The following is a 25,936-nucleotide window of genomic DNA, read 5'->3' as shown; positions in this document are numbered from 1 at the left end:
AAAAAACTTAAATGACAAACTTTTTAAAAAAATTGTCACCGTGCATCAGATTAGAATAAAAATAAAATATTGATAATCTCTAGTAAACTCCATTCTTTTCCATTAATTATTTATTTAGACTCAAGTTTGACTGCTTCTGAAAAGCTTTCTGGACCATATAACTATACGATTGAGTTTAATTAGATTTGCCTAATGATTAGTTAGAAAAAGTATACTAGTATTTAACACGTTGTTTAAATAGATTTTTAGAACTAACATATTACACAAGGGTCAAAATATTCGGTGATTAATTATTATATTAACATTATTTTTAAAACGCAAACAGTTCCCTGTATTTAGAAAGGAGAGATGTTATAAGCAATTTTTTAAATGCAGTGACCAATAAACACTTAAAAAAACCATAAAATTAGAGCAGCTCAAATGATTCTGGATGAAGAATGTTTATTTTCTCTAGGGTATATACAGTGGTAAAGAAATGGAAACAACTGAGGATCAGCCAGCAGATGGCACAGTGGTTAAGGTGCTGAACTCCCACATGGCCAACCATTGTTGGAGTCCTGGACTTGGTGGTTTGAAACTAATTCTGGGCATGTGTGAGTGTGTGCCCAAAATTCTGAGAGGAGAACGGAGGAGGAATTGTGGTACAGCCATCTCCCCTGGAGGGTGATTTTTCACTTTTTGTTTGTCTCTAGAGTGAGCACACATACCCTATAGCAAAATCTTTTTAAAAAATGAAAGAAATGGAAACCTAAGAGTCCAACAACAGATAATAGTTTACATCAACTGAAAAAACATACAATGAATTCCTACATAACTACTAAAAATAATGTTGAGGAAATATGTATTAACACTAAAAGCTTATTTATAATATACTACTGAAAAAACATAAAACAAAAGACTGCACAAGGCATTTAGATCTTTTTAAAAAGAATAGATGCTATTAGTGGCTGTTTCTGAGTATGATTATGGTTTATAGTAGTTCATCTTTTCACTTATAAGTAATTTTAGCTCTTTCTGAAAAATGCATAAATACATTTGTCCTCAAATGACCAAATATACAGGTCTAAATTTTCAGACAGTTGTATTGCCAATAAAAACTTACCTTTACATTTTCATGAATAGACTGAAGTTGTGCAGCTAAAGCTACAAATGTTTGATAAATTTTCTGCATAGCCATCGACAAATCTATAAAAGAAAATATTATCACACACATACATAAATACACATATCTATATAACACGATCAACTTTATTATTATTTGAGTACAATTTTTGGTATAGTTAATGTGTATGAGACAAAACTCAATAATGTTCTTATAGCTAGAGAAGACAGCAAACTCAGGCTGAGAGAAGGACATCCACGTCAGTAATCTGGAGAGGAAGGAGACGGCCTTAAAATTTCTGCCCTTGTTTTCAAAGCAGCAGTTCATAATAAAACATTTTGTTTTATTTATTTATTTATTTATTTAAAAATCTTGCCAAAGTGCACATGTGCTTACTGGGGAGAGAGACAAAGGGGGAGACTGAGGGAGAGAGCATCCCTTCTGTGGGTCATGGTCACACTATAATCCCTTTTCCTCCATTTCTCCTTCCTTTTGGGATTTGGCACACACCCCTGGTGTGTTTCCTAAGCAGTCAGGTCCAGAACTCAAACTACAGAACTGGGCATTTTTAAAAAGCATCGATGTTATTAATGTTTGTTTCTGGGTGTGATTATGTGGGATGTACTCATTTTAACCACCATGCCATAGGCTGGTCTAATAAAGCACTTTATATTTATAGGGAATGAAGATCTAATCAAAAACTTCTTAGACAATTAAAAAAAATTGCCAGAAGGTCACAAAAACAGGCACAAAGACCAATGGAATAGAATAGAAACCCCCGAAATAAATACTAAAACATACAGCTAACTGATTTTTGACAAAAGGCACCAGACAATTCAGTCAGAAAAAAATATCTTTTTAGCAAACAGTGCTGGAAAAATTGGGTATTCACCTATGGAAAAACGAAACTGGACTCCTACCACCATTAACAAAAATCAACTCGAAATAGATAAAAGATTTAAACATAAGACTTCAAACTATAAAACTACTGGTGGAGAACACGGGAAAACTCTTGGAGATATCAAAGTAGGCAAAGACTTCTTAAATAAACCCCCAAAGCATAGGCAATAAGCAAGTCGGATTACATTGGGTTAAAAAAGCTTCTGTATGCAAAACAAACAAAAAAAAACAAAAACAAAACAGTAATTAGAGCAAAGAGACAAACTCTGGAATGAGAGAATGTATTTGTAAAACTCTTCCTCAGATAAGAAACTGATAACCAAAATATACAGGGAACTCAAGCAGCTTACCTGCAAAAAAAAAAAAAATAAATAAAAAATTAAAAAAAAATCAATCTAATTAAAACATGGGCAAATGAGCTGAACAGACAACTCTCCAAAGAAGACATACAACAGCCAAAAAGCATATGAAAAAATGCTTAACATCCTTTATCACAAGGAGATGCAAATCAAAACCACAATGAGATACCACCTAACTCTACTCAGAATGGCTAAGATAAAAGAAATAAAGAATGGGACCAGCAGTTAGCATAATGACTATGTCACTAGACTCCCATGTAGTCGACAGCGGTTTGCAACCCAGACCCAGTAGCTTAAAGCTCACATTGGGCGCGTGTGCGTGCGTGTCCAAGATCCCGAGAGGAGAATGGAGGAGAAGGGATTGCGGCGTGACCATTCCCCCTGGGGGGTGAGTTCTCTTTCTATCTCTCTGTCCGTCTGGTGAGTGGACGGGCCCTTTAGCAAAAACCCCTCCAAAAAAAAAAAAAGGAAATAAAGAATGATAAGTGCTGGAGAAGCTGTGGTAAAAAAGGAACTGTCCTACACTGTTGGTAGGAATGTAATTAGTACCACTGTGGAGAACAATACAGTGGTTCTTCAAAGACCTACAAATACAACTACCACATGATCCAGCAATTCCACCCCTAGGTATCTACCCAAACGATAAGAAAGTCCTCAGTCAGAAAAACACTTGTACATCTAGGCGATTACAACTGCTAAGACACGGAACCCAAATGGGTTCCAGACAAATGGATTCAAAGTGTGGCACATATACACTATGGAATACTCCTCAGGTATAAAAAATGAGACCCTGGCATTTGACGAAATGTGGACAAATACGGAAGATTTATTGTTAAGCAAAGCAGTCATACTAAATAAGACAGGTACTATATGTCTCTACTTAATATATACCAAAGTCAATGTCTATAATCCATGGCAGAAACTGAAAGACAGGAATAAATAAAAGCATGGAAAATAAAGGTGGATACTACAGGCAGTGTAGGGGAAGGGTGGGAAATAGGGGAGAGTGAGAGGAAGGGAATTGAGGCTAAAAAAAAAGAAGCAAAATATTTAAGACATAAAAATGGAAAACGATCTGTTGATGATAACATGCATGATAGCATCTTTTAACTGGATGCAGTATAGTGGGACAATTCATTTTGCATGCTGTAATGATATACAGTGATTGAATGTACAGAAAAAAAAAAAAAATATGGGCCAGTGGGTGGCATGGTGGTTAAGGCGTTGGACTGCCCACATGGCTAACCACAGTTCGAGTCCTGGACCCGGCAGTTTGATTTCTCACTATCCCTCCCCCTCTTTTTCTCTCTGTCTCTATTTCTCTAACAAAACTATTGTGAGGCAAAAAAAAAAAAAAGAAACTAAGTAATTATTTCCAAAAAATATATGAAAGTATTATTTTGCTGTGCCCCCCCCCCAAAAAAAACACTTAGTCTTTGCTAAATAGTCTCAACAATTTACTAACTATCCCAGAAAAAAAACAGATCTGTGTCTATGGAATAACATAATGATGTATCTGAAGCCTATGTCAAATACCTGAAAGATTAGAAGGCATAAAAACATGGAAAGCAACTGTGGATACCAGAGACAGTATGGAAAGAGAGTGGGAAATGGGGACAGGAGAAAGAATAAAGGAAGAGAAAAAAAATTTAACAGAAAAAAAAATGGAAAATTAGCTGTTGATAACACAGTGCACGGCAATTTCTTTGACTGGACTAACATATGGAAGGGTATTCATGATAGGAAAATTCATTTTCAATGTTGTAAAGATACACAGTGACTGAATGTAAAAAAAATAATTTTAAAAACTGGGACCAGTTGGGACCAGCTGTTAGTGTAACGGCTATGTCGCTGGACTCCCATATAGTCAAACACGGTTCGAGTCCCAGACCTGGCAGCTTAAACTCACACCGGGCGCGTGTGCATGCGTACCCAAGATCCCAAGAGGAGAATGGAGGAGAAGGGATTGGGGTGTGGCCATTCCCTCTGGGGGGGGTGATTTCTCGCTTTCTGTCTCTCCATCTCTGTCTTTCTGGCGAGCGCACACTCCCTATAGCAAAAATCTCTCCCAAAAGAAAAGAAAGAAAGAAAAAACAAAAAAAAACATGGGACCAGTAGATGGCACAATGGTTACATCGCTGGACTCCCACATAAACCACAGCAGTTTGAGTCCTGGACCCAGTGGCTTAAAACTCATGCCAGGTACATGTACATACATACCCAAAATCCCAGGAGGAGAATGGAGGAGAAAGGATTGCGGCATGGTCATTCCCTCTGGGGCAGGGAGGGTGATTTCTCTCTTTCTGTTTCTGTCTCTCTCGTGAGTACACATACCCTATAGCAAAAATCTCTCTTAAAAAAAAAAAAAAATTCTGGGCCAAGCAATTAGCGTAATGGCTATGTCGCTAGACTCCACGTAGTCAACCACAGTTCGCGTCCCGGACCCAGTGGCTTAAAACTCATGCCAGGTGCGTGTGTGTGCATACCCAAGATCTCGAGAGGAGGATAGAGAAGGGACTGTGGCATGGCCTTCCCCCCTGGGGGGTGATTTCTCACTTTCTGTCTGTCTCTCTCTGTCTTTCGGGCGAGTGCATATGCCCTATAGCAAAAACCTCTCAAAAAAAAAAAAAAAATCCAAATTGGGAACAGCAGTGCCATAATCATTACATCACTGGCTCTCTCTAGTGTGAGCATGCACTCTATTGAAAAAAAACCACTCTTTAAATTAAAAAACAAACAAACAAAAAACCCTCAATTAAATAAATAAAATATAAAAGTATTTTTAATGGGGCTATACAATGCCTCTCTATCAAATGCCAGGGTCTTGTCATTTTTACAGCTAATTAGTATTCCATACAGTATGTCCCCCCTCAAAGGTATATACAAACATGTGTGTGTATAAATTAATTAATTAATAAAAAATATGGTCATCAGAAAAGTCATGACACATTTTTCTATGCAAAAATATGTCATGAAGGGCCAGCAGGTAGCATGGTGGTTAAGGCACGGGACTCCTACATGGCCAACTGGTTCAAGTCCTGGATCTGGCGACTTGCTTTCTCACTTTCTCTCTCTCCCTCTCTCTGTTTCTGTCTCTCTCTGGTCAAATTAAAAACAACAGGGACTAGCAGTTGCATAATGGCTATGTCTCTGGACTCCTACACAGTCAATTGTGGTTCAAGTCCCAAACCTGGCGGCTTAAACTCACGCCAGGCACGTGTGCGTGTGGGCCCAAGATCCTGAGAGGAGAATGGAAGAGAAGGGATTGTGTTGTGGCCATCCACCCGGGGGGGCTGTGTGTGTGTGTGATTTCTTGCTTTCTGTCTCTGTCTTTCTGGTGAGTCCATGCACCCTATAGCAAAAAACCTCTTCAAAAAAATAAAATAAAATAAATAAACAATTTAAAAAATATGTCATATGTATTCATTACATATTTTTCTACACAAAAATATGTCACAAATTTTCTAACAACCTAATACTGGAGAGCTGCTAGTACTGTATCATTTTGGTTAAAAAAAAATAAAAAAAGTCACAGAGAAATATATGTAAAATTATCCTACTTTTGACTATCAAACATTATGACCTTTTTCTATAAATATCTGTAGATGTTTACGTATGATTAAGCAAACTTGAAAACAAGTTAAAAAGAAAAAAATTACCAGAGGGCACATGTGCTCAATAGAGGAAGAGGGGCATAAGGCCATCCCAAATGGGGTGTGGTCATGCTGCAATCTTTATTCCTCCATTTCTCCATCCTGTTGAGATTTGGGACATGCACACAAATACACTCAGTGTATTTTCAAGCTACCAGGGCTAGGATTCAAACCATGGTTGGCCATGTGGGATCCAGCTTTCTTAACCACTAGGTCACTGGGCTGGCTCAATAAAACTTTAGGGGCTTAAGAAAACTATAAGTAATTATCAAGAACACCTACCATACAACTACAGTTTAATCTCTCTCCTACCAATAAATAAATGTCCCACCAAAAAAACCCCCAAAAAACCATAATAAGTGTGTTACCTTGAGGGGTTATGTGTGAATTATTTGCTTGAGTAGCAAGATGGTTTTCTAGTTCTTCAATCTGCTGTCTGTACTGCTGGAGCTGTACCTCAAATTGCTGAACCAAGATTCTGAAGTAACTATAAAAAAAAATGTAAAAAGTCAGATCAAAATTTTTAAAACATTTCATGCTGAAAACATAAGCAAATAATGTCCCCTTTGAGTAGAATCTTTGAATAAAATTAAGGATGTAATGTATCTTTAAGTGATTGTTATTTTCATTAAAACAAAAACCCAAATTGTTGTGAATTATCAAGATATTATTCCAATCCTAAGTGACAAATCCAAATTAAGGAAATAACTTAATAGTCTTCAAAAGTATCAAGTAATCTAACAAAAGGAAAGACTGTTACAGATTGAACAGTAAAGAGAAATTATAAATAACTGCAACGTGAACCCTAAAACTTGAACAGAAACAGTACCTTAATGGAAAAATCAGTAAAATTCCAGAAAGTTCTACAATTTACTTAATTATGTTGTACCAGTGTTAAAATAGTTTCCCATTCTTCTTTTTTTTTTTCTTTTTTTTTTTTTTGGAGAGATTTTCGCTATAGGGCGCGTGCGCTCGCCAGACAGAGAGAGACAAAGAGACAGAAAGCGAGAAATCACCCCCCCGGGGGGATGGTCACGCCTCAATCCCTTCTCCTCCATTCTCCTCTCGGGATCCTGGGCACGCATGCACACGCACCCGGCGTGAATTTTAAGCCACCGGGTCCGGGACGCAAACCGCGGTCAACTACGTGGGAGTCCAGTGACATAGCCATTACGCTAACTGCTGGTTCCCAGTTTCCCATTCTTGATAAAGGATATAAGAAAATTCCTTGCACAATTTTATTCTAAGTCCAAAATAATGTTTATAAAAAAGTCCAACTGTCAACCAGACTTTAAAGTTTTTATATTAATAACATTTATAAGCTGACAACAGTACATATAGGATACTAAAGAAAGTGAATGTAATTACTGCTACTAGTCTCTTAAATGTAACTAAAACGTGCCAGGTAACAATGAACTCTGAATAGTCACCTGAGAAATTTGCGTATTCTTCTGAGAAGTGGGCAACTATGAGAGCTTTTCGTAAAATGAACTCTGATGGCACTTTGTGGTTTTTTTTGTTTTTTTTTTTTAAGAATTATTTTATTTAATTTTATTCACTGTCATTATTTTATTTTATTGTTTTGAAGTTGACCAGAGAAAGAGAGTGAGAAAGCAGGCAGCCAGGTCCAGGACTCGAACTGTGGTCAGACATGTGAGAGTCCAGCTGCCTTAACTACCATGCCACCTACCGGTCCCTCTGACGGCACTTTAAAGACAGAGTGACAAAATACTACAGGAAGTTGAGCGAGAAAATATATCCTTGCTAATATGAATAAGAGGAGCAACATAGTCATTGTTAATTTCATAATTTTTATGACTACACTACAGTTATGTAAGAGAATATCCTTATGTAAAATACACACTAAGGGGCTAACAGGTGGCATGGTGGTTAAGGGTGCTATACTCCCACATGGCTAACTGTGGTTCGGGTCCCGGACCTGGTGGCTTGTTCTCTCATTTTCTCTCTCATCTTAAACTCTGTCCCTTTCCGGTTAAATGAAAATAAACAAATAAATAAATAAAGTAATTCTAAAAAATACATCAATTAATTTAAAAAAATTAAAATACACATGAACTTATTTAAGCACAATGAACATTACATCTATAAATAACTCAGCTGGGGAAAAATATGTATGTACATATCAGGGAGTCTTCAAAAGTTCATGGAAAATTACAAAAAACTGTACCAGAATAAACTTATACTTTAAATTTCATTTTTTCATGCACTTTTTAAAGTCCCCTTATATAGAGAAAACAAATATTGTAAACATGTTAGCATGTAGGGAATCTAGATAAAGGTATACAATAATATTTTTATTCTATTTTTGAAACTTTTCTGAATGTTGAAAATTAGACAAGGGTTTTTGTTTGTTTGTTTGTTTTGGAGAGGTTTTTGCTATTGGGTGTGTGCGCTCGCCAGAAAGAGAAAGAGAAATCACCACCCGGGGGGGCTGGCCACGCGGCAATCCCATCTCCTCCATTCTCCTATCAGGATCTTGGGCACACACGCACATGCACCGGGTCTGAGTTTAACCCACCGGGTCCGGGACTAGAACTGCAGTCGACTATATGGGAGTCAGCGACATAATCATTACGTGAACTACTGGTCCCTATACAAGAGTATTTTTAAGAGGCTGTGAAAAAACGGACTTAAGTACACATTTATGGAGCCAGTAATAGTATAACGGTAAAATGTGACACTGTGAGGCTAACCCATATGGGAAGGTTCTGAGTTGTGATGCAAACTTCTTGAGTATACCCAGAACATGAGTGCCATGATCTGATGTTGGCTGGGGGTGTGATGGTGTAAGGACCCTGTTGGGGGGTGCTGTCTCTCTCTCTTTCATGCTCATGGGATAAGTAAGCTTTAAAAATAAATAAATAGGGGCCAGCAAATGGCACAGTGGTTATATTGTCAGACTCTCACATGGCCAACCACAGTTCAAGTCCTGGACCTGGTGGCTTAAAACTCACACCCAGTGCATGTGCGTGTGTGCCAAGATCCCGTGAGGAGAACAGAGGAGAAGGGACTGTGTTGTGTAGTCATCTGCCTCTCCCCACCCCACCACGAAGGAGGGAGGTGATTTCTCACTTTTCCTCTTACTGCCTGTGTGTCTCTTTTTCTCTCTGGGGAGTGCATGTGCCCTAAAGCAAAAACCTCTTGAAAGAAAGATCCAACCAACAAGCTTATTTTGGTGGGAAAAAAATTGAAATCAGATCATGGGCACTTGCATGCCTGGTGTGCTCAGGAAGGTCTGGTGTGAATCAGGAAACTTTCCCATGAGCGTCGCCTCACACACTGTATGTTTTATTACTGCACCACTGTCCAACCCCAAGAAAACACTATTTTCAAAGAATTATTTTAATTAATTTGATACACTGTTATTATTTTATTTTTATTATTTTTTTGAAATTGACCAAAGAGAGAGAAGCTAAGTGAGAAAGCACTTGAACCATGGACAGCCATGCAGGAGTGTCTAGGACCTTAACCATCATGCCGCCTGCTGGTCCCCCAGAAAACACTATTTTTTTAAAAAAGTAAAGTTTTGGGGCTGGCAGGTGGCACAGTGATTAAGGTGCTGGACTCCCACATGTCCAGCTGTGGTTCAAGTCCCGGACCTGGTGGCTTGCTTTCTCACTCTCCTCCACCACTCTCCTCTGTCCCTCTCTGGTAAAATTTAAAATATGGTAATAATAATGAAAATAAAATTAAATAAATAATTATTTAAAAAAGCAAAGATTTTCACAAAATATATTTTCTATGAACTTTTTGAAGACCTTTTGTATTATAGTAAAAAGAACAAAAAAGAGAATCAAATCTACCTCTCTAACAACCTACCTCAGGATGCCTTAAGTTCCTTGTCACTAAAACTGGAATAAAAATAACTATCAAGGTTTTATGAAAAACATGAGGTAAGACATGCATGTTGCTAAGCACAGTGCTTAGCAAATAGCAGGGATTTGGTAAATATAACAATTATTATCTTTATCAACATGGAAGGATATTAAAACAGACAAATATATATCATGTAATTTGTATGAAAACTAGACAGAAAAGCAAGGTGAGTAATATAAATTACTGGTGGGTTTTTTCTTTTACTATCTACATTTTCTAGTTTTTTCCTGAATATGTATTATCTATATAAATAAATAATAAAAATAAATAAATAAATAAAAATTATACAAATAAGTAAAAAAAAAAAGGTCTATTTTATGTGTCCTGTTTAAGGAGGGATTATTACAAAATTATTTTTAATTTAAAATTCTAATTATTTTTAATTTAAAATTCTAATTTTAATTTCTAGTACTTACCAAATTTAATGTAGTAAAACAGATCCTGTAGGTAAATTTACATGAAATGTAACTGTGTAACAGTTGTTGAAAGTTGCAGATCTTGGGAGCAGCGGGTGGCATAGTAGTCAAGGCACTGTACTCCTACATGGCTGACCATGGTTCAAGTCCCAGACCTGACAATTTGAAATTCACCCTGGGCTCATGTGGGTACATGCCCAAAATCCCAGAGAAGAGAATGGAGGAGAAGGGATCTGGCATGGCCAGGCTCCCTGGAGGGGGAGGTTATTTCTCACTTTCCCTTTCACTTTCCTTTTTCTGTCCCTCTCAGGTGAGTACACACATCTTATGGCAAAAACTTAAAAAAAAAAAAAAAAAAATGGTGATCTTAGTCTTCATTTACTCTTCAGTCTAGGGTTATAATGAGCGCTTTAAAAATCCATGTAAGTGTTAATTAATCAAGCATTTAAACATGGTCAACTATAAATTTTTATCTTTTATATTAGTATTTCTTTTCTGATTTTTTTCTCTTTTTTTTAATTGCGAGATGGAGCCCTCCCAATAGGGCATGGTCATGCTGCAATCCCTTCTATTGCATTTCTCCATTCTGTGGGATTCTGGGCACACGTGCACATGTACCCAAGAGTGCTTTCTATAGCCGCCAGGACAAGGATTCGAACCATGGTCAGCCATATAGTATCTGGCTCCCTTAACCTCCAGATTATGTGTCAACCCTACTTTTCTGCTTCTCTTTTTAGAGAGGTTTTTGCTATAGGGCGTATGTGCTCGCCAGACAGACAGAGAAACAGAGAGACAGAAAGCGAGAAATCACCCCCCGGGGGGATGGCCACGCCATAATCCCTTCTCCTCCATTCTCCTCTTGGGATCTTGGGCACGCACGCACACATGCCTGGTGTGAGTTTAACCCACCAGGTCCAGGACTCGAACTGCGGTCGACTACGTGGGATTCCAGCGACATAGACATTATGCTAACTGCTGGTCCCCTTTTCTGCTTCTTAAAGTGAGAAACATTTATTTTAAAAATCTAGTAACTTACTCGGCAGGAGCTGTATTTTCATGTTGAAGTCCAGGTGGTGTTTTCTGAGTTCTTAAAGCTATTTCAGCATTCTTTAACTCCTAACACCCAGAGATTTAAAGAAAAAAAAAAAAGTTAAGAGTTAGGTTAAAAATATGAAAATGCCAACTATCTCTAGATGAAAACTTCAAACAATGCCACTGTTAGAGCAAGAACTTATTACAGATGAAATTGCTTTACAAATTGCTAAACTCTTTTATGAGATGACAAACTACACTTTTTACCAACTATAATTATGAGCTGATTTCTTTTCAAAAGTAATGGATTTATTATTCATAAATTCTTCCACAGTAAAAGATTTTACTATTTAAAATCTTTAATATACAAATGTAGAAAGCACTGTTTTTGTTTAAAGTTTGTTTCTTCCAAGTAGGACAGAGAAAGATAGGCAGAGCACCAACAGGGTCTTGACACCACACTCCATCCCCAGCTTCAGGCAGCCCCAGATCTTAGGCACGCAAATGTCTACTGTACACAGGAATGTCTCTAAGCATGAGCCCAGAAACTTCTCATGTGGGTCAGCCTCACACAGAATAGTGTTTTACCAATGCACCACCATCCAGCCTCAAGAAAACACCAACTTAAAGGGTGGCCCCATGGCTTAGTAATTGAAGGAGCTGGATCCACATGGCCAACTGTGCAGCTTGAATCCCAGTCTGAAAAACCACTGGACACATGAGCACACATGCCCCATATCCTGACAGGATGAAGAAACGAGAGAAGAGACTGTGGCATGAACACACCCCACTGTGAGGTACTTTCTCCCTTTCCCTTCTCTTACTCTCTTTCTGGTGGGCGCATGCACTCTCTGGCAACAAAAAATAAATAAATAAAATAAACTTCAAAAATACTATTTTTAGGAGCCAGTGGGTGGTTAAGGCATTGGACTCCCACACAGTTGACCATGGTTTGCGACGCAGACTTGGTGGCTTGCTTTCTTACTTTCCCTCTGGTCAAATTTAAAATAAATAAATAAATAATATTAATAAGTAAAATTGAATAAAGCAATTCTTAGGAAAAAATACCATTTTCCAAAAAGGCAAGTATTGGCCCAGCTTTGATGCTATGGGCAATAGAATGCTAGGCACAATACTGGAGCCATAAGGGCAGGCCTGAGATCCCAGTCCTGGCTGGACCTGAACACAATGTCCACGATCCATGATGGCTAGAAGGCTATGAGGAGGATCACAGTGTAGCATGACTATCAAGAGTTCCTCTCCCTCAACCCCTCCTTCTCGCCAAAAAAATAAACTTCAAAAGAAAAAAAAAAGATAGCAATAGTCAAGGAGAGCAAAAAGTACAAACCTTAAGTTTTTTTTTTTTTAAAGTACTAATAATGAAGGCTAATAATAAACATCCGTTGAGGCTGATGTTGACAACAATCAACATCTGGGTGTTTACTACATACTAAACACCATGCTTTACTTATATTATCCTGGTTACTCCTTAATAATCATCTTACAATGTAAGTGATATTTCTTTTCAGATGAACAAAGACGTTAAGTAACTTGTTCAATACCATGTTACTTGAAAACCTGAGAGATGAATTAAGGAAGCCCAATTACTTTGACTCTTCCACACTTAAGTATTCTTATACTGCTTTCTATTACTCCTCAGTATCATTTCTACCTTCGAGCCAATGGTTTTCAAGGCTAAATTCCGTTTTACCCCTCTACAGTTTACATTTCTATCATTTCACTGCCTAGTTAACCTCCGAGTAACCTTCATTTGTAAACTACCTTAACTTCATATTCCCTTTTAGCACCCTTGTCCCTCATTAAACTGCCCAACTATTAAGCCTTAGACTGTTCGTTCTACTTCCTTTTCACCCTTCAACTCAGGCTCCCATCCCATCCCATCCCACTACAGTGCAGGTGCCCTGGAGAGGACTGGATCATCTGACACTGACCACTGCTTACTTCTCTAAGCTTGATTTACCAGGCCCAGACTCCTACAACCCTAACCTGCTTGCAGACTGTCAAACATGCTCACTATACGCCTTCAGGCCTTTGCTCCTTATTATCCACTTTCCCACTAGCCTGAGAAAAACTGACACCTGCTTCAAGTCTTATAGTAAAGGTATCCTACTCTACACAGATACTAAAAGTACTCACCTGAGCCCTTTGTGCCTACACCATACCCTGAAAACTAGAACGTGTTACTTAATTGACATAATCTTCCCCTAGTTTAAGTCTTTTTTTTTTTTTTTTGGAGAGGTTTTTGCTATAGGGCATGTGCGCTCACCAGAAAGACAGAAAGACAGAAAGCGAGAAATCACCCCCCAGGAAGGATGGCCATGCCACAATCCCTTCTCCTCCATTTTCCTCTTGGGACCTTGGGCACACACACAGCATGAGTTGAAGCCACTGGGTTTAGGACTTCAACTGCGGTCGACTACATGAGAGTCCAACGACATAGCCATTATGACAACTGCTGGTCCCTAAGTCTTTTTACTTAAAGATGTGTTGAAGTGCCTGGCACATAACAGATCTTTAAAAACTGTTCAAAAAATAAACAGAAAGCTGAACTTGGCAATGACTTCAATAAACCATTTGGTATCCACTCCACTCAGAAAGAACCATACTATTTATTTCCATTTTCAACTTATTTACCTAAAAATGAGGTACTTAGAATAATTTGTTTCTGTAAGATTTGGGTCTATATCAGTCCTCACCCCAGAAATGCTTATACTGGGTCATTGGAAATGTCATGATGCATTTTTGCATAGAAAAGATACATCATGATGACAATCCAATATTTCCCAGAAAGACTTTCTCTAAGAAAAGGTTTTAGGAACCAACAAGTGGTGTAAAGGCTACGTCACTGGACTCCCATGTAGTTGACTGTGGTTCAAGTCCCGGACCCAGAGACTTAAAACTCATGCCAAGCCCGTGTGCGCGCGTGCCCAAAATTCCAAGAGAATGGAGGTGAAGGAATTACAACATGACCATCCCCTCTGAAGGGTGTCTGTGTGTGTGTGTGTGTGTGTGTGTGTGTGATTTCTCGCTTCTCTCAGTCTATCTCTGTCTCTCCAGTAAGTACACATGCCCTATAGCAAAAATCTCTAAAAAGAAAAGGTTTTAGAGTTTAATAAGATTGATAACTACTTCACAAGGGATTCAGAACATTGTTTTGAATTAGTAATTGATGAGAATCTGGGTAGGTCATTAGTTCCTGTATCGTGGAAATAAGAGTAATCATAGCTCAAATTTCTCTGATACAGCCTATGAAATTTTCTAATCTCAGCTCGGATGATTTTTCCTTAAGGAAACTCAACTACCCTCTTCCTTTTATACCTTTACCCATTTTTTTTTTGTTATTCTGTTTACTCTCCTCTAAACTTTTAGAACTTTGGAGTTATCTTTCTAGCTAAAAATATCATCAGTTCTGCTATATATAGCTGTGAATGGAATCACCTAGTTTTAAGAGTTATAATGGGTCCTATTACAAAACTCATTTCTCTTTCTCTCAAGTTTGCTCTCTCTCCATTATTTTGCTAATGACATTTTCTACATAATTTATATAATTTCATAAATATGATTTACCATTTCATAAAATTTCATGTCATGTTTAATCAGTCTAAACATTCTCCAGTCTGAAAGCATAACTCACATTTTCCCTTTTCTAGAAGACATATATGATGATATATAAAAGAAGGATAAGCAGAGAGGAAATGGGTGAATACTGTGCTCATAAATAACTTAGAGAACAGGGTGTGAGAGCAGATAATGAAGTCTGAATTTTCTTAAACATCATAGTTTTGGAGAGCTATTTTAGTAACATCATTTTGCTTCTTTGCCTTAGGGCACTTGTACTCACCAGAGAGAAACAGAGACAGAGAAGGAACATAAGAAATCACCCCCCAGGAGGGATGGCCACGCCATAGTCCCATCTCCTCTCGTCTCCTCTCAGGATTTTGGGCATGTGTGGATACATGCCCAAAGTAATTTTCAAACCACCAGGTCCAGGCCATGTGGGAATCCAGTGCCTTAACCACCACGCCACCTGCTGCCCACCCCCTTATATATTTTTAAAAATCACAAAATACTCTCTAATAATTGATTTAAAGACACATAAGCACCTTTAAACACTTTTAAATATTACTAACTGTCCTACCATATTAAATTCATTAGCAGGTACTGTTGCGACGAGATCAAGTATATTTTATAATTATGGTATATATAAAAGACAACAGAACCATCTATTATCATTCTTCTCTACTGATGTAAAAACAGAACATATTGTATTTATCAATGTATTATATAACCACACTGTATGAGAACAAATAGACAAAAGTGACAGAAAATATTAGCTTCATTTTATTAACTAAGACCTAACCAAGACTAGCAAATTATCAGTCAAATTTAGTATCTACAAAGCATGATATATTTACTAACTGACAGATCAAAATAAAAACTCCTTAACTAGCTATTTTTTTCCTTGTGCGAGTATAATATTAATAGATCAATTTACCAGTGGGCATGCTTACAAAACACAGTTAAGAGCATAAGCCCTAGAGATAAATTACTAGAGTTGGAATCCAGGCTCTTCAACTTATTAACAACAAAGCTCTCTGCCTCTTTTGCCTCTTTTCTTATGTATATAACGAGGATAATAATATCTACATTATGAAGCTCTCATGAAAACTAGTTTAACAGAAATAAGCCAAGTAGGATACTACCTTCTACACAAGCAGCACTCAATTCAAGTAACTATTATTATGGCAATTTAAAAGTATATGAACTATTTTGTTTGCTTAAGAGTATGCCTTTATCAAACTTTCCAACAATAATTTTTTAAAAGCCCTATTTCTACTTTGGAAAAAAAAAAAAAAACAAAGTAAAACAAAACACCCTACTGTAAAAAACGCTATTAGAATACCTGAGCGGTTTCTATTTTCAATTTATCAATATTGAGAGTGTTTCTCTGTAATCCACTGGCAGCCAATGACAGAAGCTGCTTCAGAGCCTTAATATCTTCTTGTACTTTAAGCATTGCTTTGGAAGACATTCTACTAATTTCTTCTTGGACCTGTTTTTGTTCCTTCACGAATTTCCTAAAAAAGAAGATAGATATAACTGAGTTCCTAAAAAATTACACCTTTGGTTTTTGGTCTCCTATGGAAAAAGTTCTTTAAAACAAGATGTTCATAATTGACTAGATTTAGTCATTTCACAGTATATTATACCTCAAAACATCAGGTTGTACACACATAAAATTTTATCTGTCAATTAAAAAAAATACTTTAGTCAGGGTCCAAGTGTTTCAAGAAACAAAAACTAAAAATTCATATATAGTTCACACACTTTTTTTTTTTTACATAATGCAATTATAGAATTTTAATTCCCACTGCTCTGCTCTTTGATTTCTAAAAGCATTAAAATTATAACCTGAGCAAAATATTTGGAAGCACAAGATGTTTTCCTTAAAATGCATTCCAGAATTGTCCAAGTATTACTTATCTAAGTATATTTGACACTTACTGGAGATTTTCAACATCCTGGCAGATAACAGGAGGTAGATTTTCATCCTTCAGTGCTTTACTATCCCTTAAGAAAAGGCAACAAAGAAAAACCACTGAAAATTGAAAAAGTTGACAGAGGAATTTTACTAGAACATGTGTTAAGATATGAGAAAATAGTGTAAAAGTTCCCCACTTAAAACTTCACTAGAAGACTTCAAAGTTCCTTATTACTAATAAATTTCTTGACTTAAAGAATAATTTTAACAATTTGTCTGACATAAAAATTTCTTATCAAAGGACACTAGCATCTATTTGAAAACTTTTAACAAACTGTCTAAGAAAAAAGAAATCAGAAAATACTAGATTGGATATGTTGCTGATCCAAGTTCCCTCTGGCTCAAAGACTCTATGACTGACATACTCTTCAGTTTTAAAATATTAAAGCATTCATTAAGCAAAGTATTCAAAACTTCTCATAAAGACACAATCAAGAAACCCTTTTATTTTTTAACTTCAATTTGCTTTTCGGGGGGGCCACACTAGTAGTGCACTAGTAAAACGCAATCCTCTGTAAGGCAGAATCACATGGGAAGGTTGCTGTTTTGCTAGTTTACCTCTGGAGACTTACCTGAGTACACCAGGCACTCATGTGCCCATTATCTGAGCTGGCTAGGGGTTGGACTATGGCATCCAGACCCTGAGATGGGCTATGACTCTGTCTCACCTTTACTCACTCATGGAATAAACAAAAAGTATTAAAAATTCTGTTCATTTGCACTGGAATGGGAAATAAGACCTGGGGATTGCTTCAGGGAATCACAAACATTTAATGAGGACAGGAACAAGTGAAATTCGGTATGCCATAACAGAAATTAGTGAGATTTCAGTGCCTCTTAGGTTTTTCAGTTATATATAAGGGGTTGAAACAAACATAAGATGTTTGTGCTGAGAGCACTTGGTCATTAATTTACAAATACTTTATTTCATATAATATAAATAAAATATAATTGGTAATAAAAATAATTATCATTTTCAAATAAATATATGATGTATACAGAAGCTAACTCTTCCTCTTTGCTAAAGACATCAGGAAATAAAATGGTATTAGCATGGTAATTTATATGTCACAAAAACATGCTACAAGGGCCTGCAGATGGCGTGGTGGTTAAGGGCACTAGACTCCCACATGGTAGAGCGTGGTTTGAATCATGGACCTGTTGGCTTGCTTTCTCACTTTCTCTCTCTCTCACTCTCGCTCTCTCCCTATCTTGTCAAATTTAAAATAAAAATTAAAAATAAATAAATAAAGTTAAATAAAATAATTCTTTAAAAAAAAAAACAAAAACAAAAACATGCTACAAGAGGAAAGTTTCATGAGTTGTTTAATATTTAATAAGTAAAAAAGATAAATGAATAGGCCCAGCCACAGTGGCTCAGGTGGTATGGTGCCACTTGTACTACTAGGACCAAACAGGGAGGCCTAAAGCTCAAATCCTGGTGGACCTGAACACATGCATGCATGTAGGCACATCCATGATCCTGGATAGCTGGAAGGCTAGGAGGAGGATCTCAGTATGACAAGACTCTGTCAGGGGCCAGTACCTCTGTTCCACTCTCTTCCTCTCAGGAAATAAATAAACTTTAAAAATGCATACATTTGTGCGGTGTATGTGTGTGTGTGTGTGTGTGTGTATGTGTGTTATCCGGAGAAATGTCAACAACTCTGCTAGAAAAAATTTAAATTTTTTTAATGTCTGGAAATTAAAGATTGAACCTTTCATTTTTCTAGAAAATTTTATTTTTGACAAATATGGGTTTAAAAAAATTAAAAATTTTCATCTAAATGTGTACATGATTCCATTTACTTCTACCTATACCATCTGTATAGGTAAGTAAAACTAATTACAGAATCTCACAGTTAAGGAAAAGAGCGTGGTAGCTAAGGGCTGGATTCCCACATGGCCAACAATAGGGTTCCAGTCCCAGACCTGGTGGCTTGAAACACATGCGGGAGCATGTGCATGCATGCTCAAAATCCCTAGAGGAGAATGAACAAGAAGGCCCTGAGGTGAGGCCATCCTCAACTCTCTGGGTGGGGTGTGTGTGTAAGTATGATTTCTTCTCACTTTTCCTTTCTTTCTGTCTTTCTATGGTGAACACACATGCTTTATAGCAATTTTTTTTTAACAAGTTAAATTGTAAACTTACTCTGGTCTTGTTCCTGTTTTATCACCTAGAAAATTCAAAAAGCTTCATGTAAAAATAGGTAATTTAACAAAGTATTCCAAATACATGTTTCTAATCAACACAAATGAAGGTATAAATATAAATAGGCATTTTGTTTGCCTCTTAAACATCAAGTAATGCCTTGACTGGTGATGAACATAGAACACAGAGGTTATCTGCACACATAAGCAGACATGATTTGCATCTACCACTTTCAATCGCGAGGATCTTCCTTTCTCAATTACCTTCCATGAAAAATATCTTATATGGATGGTTTAAATGCTTGCTGATCAGTCGAACTCCTCACAGCTTTACCTAATACTTTTTTTAGGCCCTGTCAATGACAATACTGTAATTTGTCTGATTACATGAACTTTTCCAATCTGACAACCACCTAAAACAACTGTCCAACTCTACCTTCCTATCTGGCATAAAGAAGAGTACTTTTTGCTTCACACCCTCAATTACAATGGATATTCTATTAAAAAAAAAATGTTGCCAGTCATGTAGGTATATGATACACTTTACTATAATCTCAATTCACATTTCTATAGTATTAGTGAAGTAAAACATTTTCTTCAAATGCTAGATATTAATAAATTAATTTCTGAACTGCCTATTCATGTAATTTGTATATTTTTTCTTGACATTTTCTTACTGATTTCTAAGAGTTACTTCAACATTAAATACATTAACCCTTTGTCTTATATACACCATATTTCATATGTCTACTTCTAAAATTAAACCTTACAATTATTAGCATACATCTCCGTATCAGAGATATTCAAATGCAAAAAAAAAAAATCTAAAAGCAAGCATTTTACTTTCTATTTGTTTTTTACCTTTGTATATAGGGTTTTACTTTTTTCCTTTCATCTGACTGTATTTTATTTTCCCATATTTAATACTTCATTGATTCTAAGAATCTTTTTCATTCGTATTTTAACATTTCTGAAACTGGCATCTACAAATTATGTCTTAGAGTTGATGAGATAGTAATAAAAATAGGAATTTTTTTTGAGAGGTTTTTGCTATAGGGTGCATGCACTCACCAGAAAGACAGAGAGAGACAGAAAGCAAGAAATCACCCTCCAGGGTGAACGGCCACACTGCAATCCCTTCTCCTCTCAGGATCTTGGGCATGCGCACATGTGCCCAGTTGAGTTTAAGCCACCCAGTCCAGGACTCGAACCGTGGTCTACCACATGGCAGTCCGGGGACACAGCCAGTACGACAACTGCTGGTCCCAGGATTTAGTGTTATTTTTTTCAAATAATTCATCCACTTTTTTTATTGACTAATGTACTACTCTGACATTCCAGTCTTATTATAAATATTTATGTACATACAAACATGTTATATATTACTTGGGCGTACTTCTAGATTACCATAGATCTCTGGTTAATCCACTTAGTTTTGCCTCCATGATACATGTGGACTACCATAAAAGCTTCCTAGGGCTGGTCTATGAACTTGTGGTTAAGGTAATTAAAACCAACTTGGCTAACCATGCTGTTAAGCATACTGGACCTAGGGGCCAGCAGATGGTATGGTGATTAAGGTGATGGACTCCCACGTGGCCGACCACAGTTTGAGTGCTGAACCTGGGGACTTGAAAATAATGCAGGGCACTTGTACGTGCAGGCCCAAAATCCCAGGAGAATGGAGGAGAAGAAAATGTGGTGTGGTCATCCCCTCAGGGGGTGATTTCTCACTTTCCCTCTCTCCTGTCTCTCTCTAGCAAGTGCAAGTGCCTTAAGACAAAAATCTCTAAAAAATTAAAATTAAAAAAAAGAAGACAGCTACATTAAGATAAGAATACATACAAATCAAAGTTCTTTACAAAAATAAAACCTTAAATGCACAACGTACACAAAAAAAATGTGAAATACTAATGATAACACAAACAAGTAGAAACCATACTATTGAATATACAGTAAAACTAACAATTTTTCAGGCATAGGAATTTTGAGGAACCTAGCAGTTCCATCAACAGTACTATTTATTAGAACATAATATTATAATAACCTTACTTACTTTTTTTATCTGATGAACTACTAAAATCTATGCCACCGAGGCCTTCACTGCCTGCAGTTGAAGTAGCTGCTGTAGTTCCCAAAGTCAAGCCTAAAGCATTCTGGCCAAGCCCTATAAATAAAACACATTTCATTGGGAAACAAAGCAGTTTCAATCAGCATTTTTTTAGGTAAATGCATCTTCACTTCCAGTCACATTTGGAACTACAATGCTTACAATTTCAAAGATTTTGTATCAATAAATCTTTTATCTTAAGAGAGATTTCTGCTATAGGGCACATACACTCACCAGAGACAGAGACAGAAAGCAAGAAATCATCCCCTCAGCGTATCCCTTCTACAATCCTTTCTCTTCCATTTTCCTCTGGGGAGTTTGGGCATGAATGCACACATACCTGGCATGAATTTTAAGCAGCTAAGTCTGGGACTCGAACCACAGTTGACTAGGTGGGAGTCCAATGACGTAACCACTACACCATATGCTGGTCCCAATAAATCTTTATCTCTTTAAGTCCATCTATTCCTAAACTGATAAAACTGCTATCTATTTTAAAAACAAAGGGATAGCACAGTAGTTAATATAAAAGGATAACTGAAACTAGATTTAAATTCTGAAAGCATGTGACAGAAACTCACTTAAGTAAGTTAAAAACCAATGGCACTGGGACCAGCAGATGGCTTAATGGTTATGTCACTGGACTCCCACATAGTTGACCATGGTTTGAGTCCTGGACCTGGCGGTTTGAAACTCCTGCTGAGCATGTGTGTGTGCATGCCCAAGATGCTGGCAGGAGAAGGGACTGTGGTATGGCTATTCCCGACCTCGGGGGAGGGGGGTGCTTTCTCGCTTTCTGTCTCTCTGGTGAGCACACATGCCCTATAGCAAAAAATCTCTCTCTCAAAAAAAAAAGCAAAACAACAAACAACAAAAAAACCCAATGCTACCTTTAGGTTAACATGATCATAAAAAAGGCAGAGTCAAAACTCTAAAAAATGGTAAGAGCAGAACTAAAAACTAAGCAAACAGACTCACTGTACCTTTCCTTCTGTTATTTTTTCTTAATTTTGCTTTTATATAAATCTTTAAGAGATGTTTAAATATTGATCATGCAAAGAAATGCATTACAGTCCCCTAGTTATCTAGTTATTAGAAGATATTTTGCGTATCTAAAAAGTTTGACAATAATGATAAAAAATAAGTATCTAACAAATCAACGCAAAATTGACCAACTCCTTTTCTCTCCTTCCACACATGGATTTTCTCTACTAAATTCACTACTGGAATAGAAAACAAAAAAGAACTATGGATTCTTTAATAGACAACATCAAATCATATCCCTGCAACTGTACCATATGACAACATAAAAGTATTATATTAGGCACATACTAGGGGCTCAGCAAAGCTGAAAGTTAAATAGATATGCTAAAGTAGCCTAAGTATTATTGGAAATGCTGTGATTTCAATACACATTAACTTTTCTTAATCTACAGATTGTTAAACAGAAATTCTTGACGTTACTTCACTGTCTGAAGTTAATTACAGAATTTCTTCCAAAAAAAGAGTTTTTCTTACTCTCATGAAGTGGCTTTACAAAATAGAGATTTTAGAACTGGGACTTAAAAGAGCAAGTTGCCTCAGGATAAAGTTATGCGACAAAATGATCCAAGACTATTTGTCATTTATCAAAAAGACAAGTCTCTCTAGAACGGTTTACTGACTCCTTAAACAGGCTCTTACTTTGTTTTTTTTTTTTTTTATTTAGTCAGTCAATAATGAGAAAGGAAAACTTCCTTCTAAAACATGGCTAAAATGTCCAATTATGCATAAAAGGCATTATTTTATAATTCGGTTTTAATACTAAAAGCAAACCTTACAGATGAAAAAGTAATCTGTTCAGAAGGATAAATTAAAGTGCATTTAAATATGAACATTTACTGTTCTGGAAAATAAAATGCCATACCTGTTGTTGCTGTGTTTGTATTCTGGAAAAGTGAACCTCCCAAACCAGCCAAGGCTCCTCCTAATGAAAGACCTATAGATGCAGTTGTAGTTGTGGCTGTTCCACCCAAATTATTCAGAGTAAACCCTGTGGATGCTATAAAAAATAAGATAGTAAGCCTTCAAAAGGCAGCATTTATCAATACTACAGAAAAAACACAAATATAATTTTTTAAAAAAGACCTGACTTCCATAATAAAATTAGCTCTTTGGACAAATTACTTGCTAAAGATAAAATTAGGTGTACTTAGGAATAAAGAGAGCTAGCCCTAGAGCCTCATGGTCAAAGGAGCTGGATCTCACATGCCTAACCACTGTGTGAATCCCAACCCTGTTGGCTTCAAAAACACACAGGGCACATGTGCATGCATTCCCAAAATCCAGACAGGATGGAGAAATGGAGGAAAAAAAATTGCAGTGTGGCCACTCCCCACTGGGAGGGTGCTTTTGCCCTCTCTTGTCTCTGGTGAGTACACACACACTCTGGGAATTTAAAAACAAAAAAAAAAAGAAAAGAAAAATAGTAGCTTCAAAGCAAAACCAGTTACAGAAACAAGGATTTGAATGGTACTAAATAACTGATTGCAGACAAGAGCAGTTTTCAACCCAAGCCACTGACTCTAGCTTCAATATTAAATAAATCCTAAATCAGCCAAGGTTTATGTATAGTCACTATTCTTCCCTATGACCAAGCAGCTGCTTAAAAATAAAGTAGGTATCAATAACTTTACATTTTAACTCTCTAATTCTCTCTTCCACTTTCCTCTGTAAATAGAGACCATCTCCCAAGCTGGTCTCTGCTGCTTTAAAGCCCAATATAGACTTTTCCTCTTTACAAATCAGTAATTTACGAGTTCAAACTACTGAACGATTAACAATTGCCCAAACTCAAGTCAAGTTTACTAAAGGTGGATATTTGTGTTCTCTAGCCAAGTATGTATATGTGTGTGTGTGTATGTTTTTTTTTTTCTTCAGATTTTTGCTATAGGGCGTGTGTGCTTGACAGAGACAGAAAGTGAGAAGTCCCCCTCGGAGGGATGGCTGTGGAGCAATCCCTTCTCCTCCATTCTCCTCTTAGCATTTTGGACACATGCCCCGTATGAGTTTTAAACTGTTGCATCTGGGACTCAACTGCAGGTGACTATATGGGAGTTCAGCAACATAATCATTACGCCATCTGCAGATCCTATAGCCAAATAAACTTTAAATTTAACCATTAAATCCAACTTTTCCCCATTACGCCTCACCTGCGGGAGTTGATGTCAGAGCAGATGAGAGAGTGAGACCACTGGCTGAGGTAGACGTAATAGGCAGAGCGAATGGTGTGGCAGATGCTGCAGGTTTACTGAATCCCAGACTGAAGCCTGTTGTAGATGCAGATGTAGTGGCTGGCGTTCCTGTTTAAAAATAAATACATAAAACCTCACTTTACCTTAAATATGTTTATGTATTACACTCGTTTCAATCAAGATCCCTAAAAGTTTGTAACCCTTCTTTTTATCAATAGAAGAGTGTATGTGTAAGAGAAAAAAAGATACAGAAATTGTGACTATATATCATGGTGAATACTGAAGAGATGATAAGAAAACTCTACCAATGTAACATCACAATCAGTTTCAACTCTATCCCTAGATTTATCTAAAACAATGTTTATCCTCCTTTTTCCCTTCACTGATAGCAGAAAAATAAGTCCCTCTTCCCCAAGACTGTATAAACACCATTCCCTATTCCTAAAAACCCTCTTCCTCTAGCACTGCATCTATCAGCTCCCAGCTCTCTTCCTATGCTCTGTGCTACTCCCTGTCAGTCTTCTTTCACAGCTCTCCTTCCCCTGTCCAGCTCTTACACGACACTCCCTCATGATCCACTCCTGCTTCCTTACTTCACAGATGATCTCACCCCTACTTTCACCATTTCAACTACAGGTACATAAGCCTAAATTTACACCTACCTAAGTTCCCAGGGACTAGCTTTACCTTGATGTTCCTTTGGACTCCAGCATATGTTAAAACAGAAAAGCTTTGCTAAACTCTCTACCATAGTCAACTCATTTGCTTATGCCAGAAATCACTGTCTCCTTGAAATCCTTTCCTTCCTCTATGTTCCATGAGTCACAAATTCTATCAATTCTACTTTCAAAGTATCCGTGGATTAGTCATCCCCAAAAACCATAGCTTAAACCATCTCTCTCTCAAGAACTAGTCCAACAATATCTCATTTCTCTGCCATCAGTCTCTCCTAATCCCTAGGTTCCCCTCAACTCAATTATCTTAAAGACAACAATAACTATTCTGATGATTCTGTCCAGCCTAAGGTTTCTGTTAGCTCTTGACTACCTCTAAAATAATTTCAAGACCTGGCATATAACTGACCTTCCTTATCTGGTCCCAATCCACTCCTCAGATCTTAACTCTCTCTACCAGACCTCTAAATCCTAAACTCTGAGAATAAAGTATTTTCCACGTTTCCCTGGATGATTTTATGATTGCGTCTTTGTGCTTTCCACTCCTCTGTCAGAAATGTTTTCTGTCCCCCAAAATAAGTCCTATTACTTCCTTTTCTGCCTTCCATGTTGCCTTTCCTACATCTTCTAGAGCATTTATCAGATTATACAAGAAGGTATTAATGTATCTGCCTGTCCCTGTCACTTTCAACAGTCAGAGTATCATGCTCATGTGCACAGCAGTTCCTGACATTGTCATCAGTACCAACTTCACCACCAGCACTACTGTAACACTCGCTAATACAGAAGGTTCAAGATATTATGTACACAGGGCAAGAGAGTTAGAGAAAGTAGTAACTGCTCAAA

The 25,936-nt window shown here is 37.1% G+C and overlaps 1 protein-coding gene across 3 annotated transcripts in view; it reads right to left on the bottom strand.

The window, feature by feature from the left end:
• NUP58 (nucleoporin 58) overlaps nt 1–25,936 on the bottom strand; it is a 78,296-nt gene that overhangs the window by 41,540 nt on the left and 10,820 nt on the right. For all 3 annotated transcript variants that reach the window (XM_027776161.1, XM_014592008.2, XM_006159531.3), the window contains exons 4-12: nt 24,375–24,524; nt 23,090–23,224; nt 21,130–21,240; nt 19,075–19,099; nt 16,886–16,951; nt 16,284–16,458; nt 11,364–11,443; nt 6,383–6,501; nt 1,103–1,185 (exon numbers count right to left, since the gene is read on the bottom strand). In XM_027776161.1, the coding sequence (XP_027631962.1) occupies nt 1,103–1,185; nt 6,383–6,501; nt 11,364–11,443; nt 16,284–16,458; nt 16,886–16,951; nt 19,075–19,099; nt 21,130–21,240; nt 23,090–23,224; nt 24,375–24,524 (944 nt within the window). The remainder of the gene's footprint in view (nt 1–1,102; nt 1,186–6,382; nt 6,502–11,363; nt 11,444–16,283; nt 16,459–16,885; nt 16,952–19,074; nt 19,100–21,129; nt 21,241–23,089; nt 23,225–24,374; nt 24,525–25,936) is intronic.

The sequence above is a fragment of the Tupaia chinensis genome, unplaced genomic scaffold (assembly GCF_000334495.1).
Source record: "Tupaia chinensis unplaced genomic scaffold, TupChi_1.0 Scaffold000634_1, whole genome shotgun sequence".
NCBI lineage: Eukaryota > Metazoa > Chordata > Mammalia > Scandentia > Tupaiidae > Tupaia > Tupaia belangeri.
The sequence above is the reverse complement of the archived record's forward strand: the minus strand, read 5'-3'. Positions and strand labels throughout refer to the sequence as shown.